Source organism: Sardina pilchardus, chromosome 1 (genome assembly GCF_963854185.1).
Source record: "Sardina pilchardus chromosome 1, fSarPil1.1, whole genome shotgun sequence".
NCBI lineage: Eukaryota > Metazoa > Chordata > Actinopteri > Clupeiformes > Clupeidae > Sardina > Sardina pilchardus.
In genome coordinates this window covers 25,575,251-25,583,938 of record NC_084994.1, presented here as the reverse complement: position 1 = coordinate 25,583,938, position 8,688 = coordinate 25,575,251, and the positions used below count along the sequence as shown (strand labels likewise).

The following is an 8,688-nucleotide window of genomic DNA, read 5'->3' as shown; positions in this document are numbered from 1 at the left end:
GGGGGATTTTCAAATGCATGCTTGGTGCCGCCCCTCGAGTTGAGTCATTTTCATTATTCATGGCCAGAGCCTTAATCTGAAAGATTCCAGGGTCTGGTTTACTACCAGGCTAGTGGCCGACCATAACCGATAATAACGCAATGATGAATGCCCTGATGAAAACCTCAGTGTTGAAGCACGTTGGCATGTAGCCATTTTTTGATTAAAGGCTTTTTAATAATCAGGAGTGCCTCAATTCTTTTGCTTTTTCATAAAGGTATCTTAGGCCCTTTTTTGAAGTGCACCAGAGAAGTGTTCCTTCCTCCTTTTTTTTTTAAGTAACGCAATGATGTTGCTTGAAAATTGTAAAGATGTAGGCCCAACAACATTTCTGTTTACTTTGTTTGATGATATGAAAATGGATGTTCCATGTCAAATTTCCGTCAAATGGCTTTAATAGAAAAATCGTGATGCATCGAATCGAAGACAAGATCATCGAATCGAATCGGGAGATCAGTGACTATTCACACCTCTACTGCAGGTACAATTCAGCGACAACATTTCCTGTGTTTACATCCGTGATGACATACTGGCCTTCGCTGACCATTGTAGAGGAGAATGCATAGGCAGCGCAGCATGGATACAATGATGTAAAGAGGTGGACTTTCTGGTGCCTCTCTAAACCTGATGCTTGACTGAAATGTTTTCTGCACAGTAAGGCGGGGATCACACTAGCCAGCGGCAAGCGGCAGGTTTCCTATTGTTCTCTATGGTTTGGCAGCGGAACGGTGACAACGCTGGCGTAACGCTAGCGTTGAGCAAACTGTGAGTTGAACTTGGTTCAACTTTGAAGCGCAACGCTCGGCTCGTCACAATCAGCTTTGGAATGTTTAGGTATTTTAACCAATCAGATTCGTCTAAGGACGTAGCAACAAAGATTGAACTTAGGAACGAGATAGAATGTTTAGATTTATTATTATGGTCTGAGCGTTGCGTTGCCGCTGCCGCTGGCTAATGTGATCCCCGCCTAAACAACGTAAAATAAGACTTCTCTCGTGCGAGACAAGGACCAGTGCAGGACCAGTGTCGACCTTCTTGAAAACTTCCTATTGCAAAGAAGTTTTAGTCCTAGAGCAGGTGTAGTTTTTTTGTCTGATGCTTCTTCAGGCTCCTTAGCTCTGTAAAGCCTTTACCACAAACGTCACAGACATAAGGTCTCTCTCCGGTGTGCATTCTCATGTGTGTACGGATATGACTCAACTGTCGGAAGCTCATTTCACACTCAGTGCAAGAGTATGGCCTCTCTCCGCTGTGTGTTTTCCGATGGGCTTTTAGTGCATTGAATCCTGCAAAACACTTCCCACAGTCGGAGCAGCGGTGAGGCTTCTCGCCTGTGTGCAGGCGTCGGTGCTCGGTCAGGCTGCCGCGATGGTTAAAAGATTTACCACAGTAGGAGCAGTGGTATGGTTTCTCCTGGGTGTGGACTCGTTGGTGCTGTTTTAGATCCCTTGGCCTTACAAAAGACATATTGCATTTATCGCATTGAAAGGGCTTCTCTCCCGTGTGGATTTTTTGGTGTAAGTTCAGGCCTGAACTCTGAGTGAACCTCTTTCCGCACAGTGTGCATTCATATGGCTTCTCCCCTGAGTGGATTCTCTGGTGCACATGAAGCTGAGAGGACGTGACAAACCTCTTCTGGCATTCGGAACATTCAAATGGCTTCTCTCCAGTGTGTATCCTCACATGAGTCACTAAGGTTGCAGACTGGTTAAAACTCAGTCCACAGTAAGAGCAGGTGTGAGCGGCCATTTTCTTGTGGGTCGCTTTGTGCGTTTTCAGGGACTTTGCACTGCTGAAGATTTTCAAGCACAGGGTGCAGTGGAACTGCTCCTTCTCCTCTATGACGCCAATGTAATGATGGCCCTTTGAGACAGTCAGACTCTTCTCATTCTCTGTGCTGTGGTGCAGCATATCTCCTTTTGAGACACTCTGAATCTTTTCACTCATACTGTGGTGTAGCCCATCTCCCTTGTGCAGTTTAGCTCTCTTCTTAGACTTGGTTTCTTCTCGCAGAGTCTTCTGATGAGTACTGGATTCTACAAGACTGTCATCGGTGGTCGGTTCCCCATCAACCATGAAACCCTCGGGCCTTTGTTCTTGGTACCACAAGAAGGGGAAAATAGATGGATGAATATTTTCATTCATGAATATTTTTGCCTCTTTTTGAGCATCATTTTTAAACAGGACAAATAAAGTGGAGATTAAACATAAAACATATTTGACATTACACACTGTTGTGCTCCATCCAACACACAATGCTAAAACAACGTTGTGTCCTCTCCTAAGACAAATTGTGAAATATATATGACTGTGAATGAATACTAACCTTCTCCTCCCCCGAGTAGCGTCAATGTGTTATTCTGCCCCAGTAAATGTCTGCAGTCCATCAGTTGAATTGTCAGCGTCTTCAGTGGAACATGCCGTGTTGAGCGGTCCTTGGGAGGAGCAGGAGGAGCTGCGGAGGCCCCAGTGTGAACAGGGGGTTGGACAGAGGCTTCTGGAGAGGGAGAAAGAAGGGAGAGAAATAGACGGAAAATAGTCCATGTGCAATTAATTAGAAAAATAAATTAATAGTTCAGTGAGCGAATGGTAGCATGACAGTATGTGTATGAAGAGAAAAAGGATTTTAGGATACAGCTTTAAAAATATAGCTTTTTAAAAACATTTTGCTGAAAAGATCACCGAATTCTATGGTGGTGTATTGGTGTCACACTAAAAAAAAAAAAAAAAAGGCTCAGTATTAAGTAATTACGTGAAAGTTGCTTGTTATGACAAGATCTTTTTCACGTTTTAACAAGATAAGTTCCATGTTATAACATGAAAATATCATGTTATTTCAAAATATATGTTCACGTTTTTACAAGATATTTATCACATTATTACTTGAAAATATCACGGTAATTACTTGATACTTTTTTTTTCTAGTGTGACAGCAATACACCACTGTAGAATTCAAAGGGTGTCACAACTTAGATTTTTATTCGAAATTGATCGACATTACATCTCAAACTCAAAAGGTAGAATCGATGTTGTCACACCGCCAATGTCACAGCCAGGATGTATGTCAAGAAATGCGCGCACACACACACACACACACAACACACAACACACAACACACAACACACACACACACACGTTGAACTGCGGCGTCAGCACTCCTCTAATACTAGGCTGCGGCCCGTTAAAAAACACATATCAACCAACCAATAGCAAAGCCCCTCGTGCTATGACATCACAGGTGAGGAACCATTCATGTAAGTTAACACTAATTTAGCCTGCTCAACAAGCAAGTAAGAAGATTATCTAGTTACGGTCCAAAATTACTTAAAAGCTTACACATTGATAATTAATTTGTTGTTTTGATAATTGTTTACAACCACGCGGTTGGAACAGTTTCAAAATAAAGAGGGCATTCAAAATAAAAGCCCCCGCGAAGCAGAATAGGAAAAGGCCAAGGAAGTAAATAACACAAGGATGCATAAATGGTAATATTAAACAAAAAGATCGAAAATCAAATTTAATCATGACTTTAAAATTGAAAATTAAATCGAATTGTGGATTTGGAGAGTCGTGGCATCCCTGCTGATTTCCATAATGATTTAGGAGCAATATTCACCAACATGATCTTTTACGGCACTTTGGTCCCTCACCAATTAGAGAATTTGGGTTCTCAAATAACTCCTCTGAAAAAGGTGTTTCAGACAGTGTGTGCACTCACCCGTGTGAAGCCTTTTATGGATTTTCAATTCATTCAGATTTGAAAAGCAGTTAAACGACTTCTCTTGAACGTGACTCCTCCGGTGATGTTCCATTTCATCCATACCGCAACAGGCTTTTCCACACTCTGTGCAATAGTACGGCCTTGCTCTGGAGTGCTTGCTCTGCTTGCTGATTCTCAGGTTTTTTTGAGATCCTTGTGAGCTGCTCTTTCTACGACATAAAGGCTGATGCTCACGTTGTTCCAGATGACTTTGAAGATCACCTGACTTATTGCAGTTCTTTCGGTGCCTTTTGCATTCAGTGGGCTGGGAAAAGCACTTTCCACATTTAGAGCAGGGGTAAGGTTTCTCTCCTGTGTGGACTCTCAGGTGAGACTTCAGGTTACTCAATGTAATGAAGGACTTTGGACACTGAGGGCACCGATAGGGCCTTTCTCCAGTATGGGTCCTGAGGTGCACCGTAAGATGGCTGCTCTGAGAGAAGTCTTTGCCACAATGTGAACAGTGGAACGGCTTCTCTCCAGTATGTGTTCGCAAGTGAGTTTTTAGATGAGGATGCTGAGAAAAGCGTTTGTCGCACAGTGTGCAGACATACGGCTTCTCGCCGGTGTGAAGCCTTTCATGGGTTTTCAGTTCAACCAGTCTTGCATACCAACCTCCACAGAATTTGCAGTTGTAAGGCTTGTCTCCATTGTGCACTTTTTCATGACTCTTGAGGGAAGTTGAACTAACAAATGTCTTGCCACAGACAGAGCATGGATATGGTTTCTCTCCAGTATGAAACCTCTGATGTGCCCTGAGAGTGCTCAGAAAGGGGAAACTTTTCCCACAGTCTGAGCAGTGATGAGGGTTCTCGCCTGTGTGCCCTCTCTGGTGAAATATCAATGTCCTCAATACAGTAAAGGCTTTTCCACAGTCTGAGCAGTGGAATGGTTTCTCTCTGGTGTGTTTTTTTATTTTACTCCCTTCATCAGGTGCATTCCTACAATCTGAGCACTGGTCAGATTCCTCTCCAGTATCCATTTTCTCACGGCTAGCAAGTAACGATGGATAGTTGAAACTTTTCCCACACTGCGAGCACTCATGCACTCTTTTCTTGTCCACCTCCCGGTGTTTTTTAGGGGATCCAGAGTCAGCCAAACTTATTCTACCTGAACGTTTGCACTTCTCTCCTTCATCTTGTCCTCTCGTGTGATGAAGCATCTTCACACTCAATACTGGCCTTCATCGCTGAAAAGAAAAATGACAAAAGCACATGAGAAAAACAAGAAACATGCCACCGTTTAAAAAAATGTGCTATTCATCATCTCCCCTCATAAGTGAGCAACATTTTTTTGTCTGTGCATGCATTGTCTGGCAGCACCCCCGCCAGCTTAGCTTAGCATCTTAGCTTATCTTCTGTAGCCAGATAGTATGTTGTGAGTAAAAGTGAGCAGGGTCATTCCATGCCAAACGTACAAATGTCCCCACTCGACCGTCACAGATTTGGCTGAAAAAAATCAAGGTTGTTCACACACTTCTTAATAGGTTTAGTCCCAAATATTAGCTCTCTACTTCCAATAGTTTTGTCACAAAACATGTTTTAGCAACTACTCCCCCCCCCTGCATTTTTAAGCAGTGTTTTCTGAAGAGCCATTTTCAAATTGCTAAAACTATAAAAGTGTTTAAGCTAGCTCATTCAAACTTCCCATGCTTAAAATACGCTACCATGACTTGAGGAATATGGATTTCCAAGGGTGTGGCTTGGGTATATCATAGTATTTGTGGTGCTTGAATTTGCTTGAACATTTTACTGTATGCTTTGTGGCAGCATCTTTGAAAGCCTGTTGAAAGTTTAATGTTTAAGCTAGAACCTTGAGATTGAATACAGACCTTCCAACGTATGCTCTGTATATTGTGTTAAATAACTGTCCTTATGTGGTGAACAGTGTGGAAGATATTGATGCTTGAAAATGGATGAAAACCCATTTTGTGGCATTTTTGACATGCTATGGAAGCATATTTAAATGCAAAAAAAATCTATGACACATGAATATGCTTCCATAGGCCATTGAATGCTGGGCGTGTCCAAAAATACCACATTTTCACAAAATCATTTTGAGAAAATGGGGCAGAACACCATCACAATTTTTTGATATGTTAATGAGAAACATCTAATCTTTCCCCAAAAAATGTTTCATGTTGGTAGATGCTGTCATTTTTTTGCAATAGCATGTCAAAAATGTGTGTGAACAACCTTGATTTTTTTCAGCCAAATCTGTGACGGTCGAGTGGGGACATTTGTACGTTTGGCATGGAATGACCCAGCAAACAAAAAAACAAAACAAAAAAATCCCTAATGACTTCTTGTGGACACGTCCGTCTTCAGGAGTACAAATGGCAATGCAGATTAAGACGAGGCAATCGCCTATGCAAGTGTTAATTTAGCACAGCCACTTAGATGCAGAGATATCCACTGCAACACATCGATACTTTTCTCATTCGCTACAGAACAGACAATGGTCGGGTTTCCCAGATTTGTTAAGAAGCTCTTAAGTGCTAAGAACTTCTTAGGAGCGCTCTAAGAACATTCTAAGAACGCTCCTAAGAAGTTCTTTGCACTTAAGAGCTTCTTAACGAATCTGGGAAACCCGGCCATTCTCTGTGCCCAAGGAGCAGTGTTTCTCCCAGATATGGTCGCAAGTCAGTACATGCAGTTACTGTCACTTCAAGATTGTCTTGGTAGTGCATAGGTCTAACTGGGCGCCCGTCACTAATGGGGCTTTTCCACTGCATTGTATCAGCTCGACTCAACTTTGGTACCGGGCGTTCCGTTTTCCACTGCAACAAAGTACCCACATAAGCTAGCGGATTGCCATAGCAACACTGAATAAAACAACTGTAATGTCATTAACGTCACCTTTTGGTACCGGCTCAGCTCGCTTGGAACCTCAACGGAGGTGATACTAAAAATAGAACCAGATACCAGTTTTTTGCTAATGGGCAACCAAAATAAGCGAGTCTTGTCAAGTCGAGCTGATACCATGCAGTAGAAAAGCCCCATAAGACGTCATTACATTGCTGGTGCGTAGTCCACTTGACTTCAAGTGGAAAATAGTTTCCCATAGTGCAAGATATGTGAGTGCAAATTCATGTTTTGTACGCTGTTAATCAAAATAAAGGTTCAAACTTCTCCTTGGAACAAACACTTTTGAAAACACTGGACACATGGACTGCTCTCTTAAAATCAATCCACAGATTTGCTATAGGATTTAAGTCAGGGCTCTGACTTGGCCACTCAAGGACATTCACCTTCCTATCCTTAAGCCACTGCTTTGTTCTTTTGGCAGTATATTTAGGATTATTGTCATGTTGGAAGGTGAACGACCTGCCCATCTTCAGCTGTCTAGCAGAGGGACGCAGATTTTCCTCAAGAATTAGGGTGTACTTGGCAGCATCCATTTTCCCTTCTATCCTGACAAATTGCCCAGTCCCCGCTGAAGAGAAACATCCCCACAACATAATGTTGTCCCCACCATGCTTCACAGTAAGACCACTGACCACTTTGACAATCTATAACAGGGGTCTCAAACTCGCAGCCCGCGAGACGATATTTTGCGGCCCCCTGCCTGAAGTCGAAGCTTAATGTTAGTGCGGCCCGCGCAGATGCATCTAGGCATTTTATATTTTGTAACAATCGTGGGCTGGGCTACCATAGCTCAGGTTCGTGACAACAACACGAATTAGCAATTGTTTACTTGCAACATGTTCCAGCCCGCAACTTTCTGTCAAAATAATAATGTAAGTCGCCCCTTGAGGGTATTTTTTATGCGATAAACGACACGGGTTAAAACAGACGGGAGGTACGGTGACAAATCTCATTTGTCGCCTACTCCACCTGCTAGACATCAAGTGTTTCGATTCAAGCAACGTTTTCACGAACTAGCCCCCTCATTACAAACTGCACGCAGGAGACGTGCGGTTTGTAATGACGCGGAAGCGATGCATGCAGGCTATAGTTTTGCACAAACTGAAGCAGAAATACACCAAATGTTGGGAAAAAACATTTGGTGAAGTATGTCTGCCTTTTGGAGATTATGATTGATCTTAATTGACAGTGATCACGGTGCGTCTGTGAAGGTGCGTCTTTTGAGTGAACAGTGTTTTCTAAGCGACTACCATGCTTCGACCCTCTGCCCAACATAAATGGAGGTGCCAGTGGTAATTGGGATGACAATGTCCATAATGGACCTGATACAGACAGCTGAAAAACTACAAAGTCACTTGCGCCAGGGACTGATTTGACCAGACTACTTCATTGTATACAAAAGCTTTGTGGTAGTAGCCTTGTAGCCATAGTTTACTGTTGTTGGTTTACATTTTACTGTTTTGCTGTTAATTTCTTATGTAGGGGAAAGGACAAAAAAAGTAAAGTAAAACTGCTCAAATATGTTCAACATTCAGTATTTACTGAAAGGTGCATCATTTGAGGTAGTTGTCATCCAGACATCATATGCTGATTAGATAGGCCTAGGTATATTACACCTTCCTAAACCTATTATTTCTATTAATTCAGCTGTCTGGTTGAAGCAAATATTCGAAATACTATAGCCTAAACAAAATAGCATAGTTGGCTAGCTCATCATCTACTGGTTGGACTGAGTGTTCAGTACCCCCACCACACATATGCTCTTGCTGTTGTATTGAGCACGAATGTGTGCAGGTGTGCAGCATGCGTAAAGCGCTGCGGGAGACACTGTGCGTGTCACGATTCTGCCTTCTCACATCACGACATAGGTTCGTGGATGAGTGGTCCAGGACCCAGGGTCAATGGGGAATTCCATTGAACATGGGTCACAAATGTAATGTTTTTGTTCTCCCTTAAGTTTCTCCACGTTGCGTCGATAAAATTTGGAAATTCTTGCTGTATTATGTCGGACAAAAATGTAGG

General features: G+C 42.6%; 1 protein-coding gene across 1 annotated transcript; it reads right to left on the bottom strand.

Annotated features, from left to right (window-relative positions):
- Positions 1-336: 336 nt before the first annotated feature.
- Positions 337-2,056, bottom strand: LOC134086664 (zinc finger protein 239-like). Its single transcript, XM_062540046.1, has one exon. It carries the CDS (start codon positions 1,984-1,986, stop codon positions 1,108-1,110), a length of 879 nt encoding a protein of 292 aa, XP_062396030.1. The 5' UTR covers positions 1,987-2,056; the 3' UTR covers positions 337-1,107.
- Positions 2,057-8,688: the final 6,632 nt, after the last annotated feature.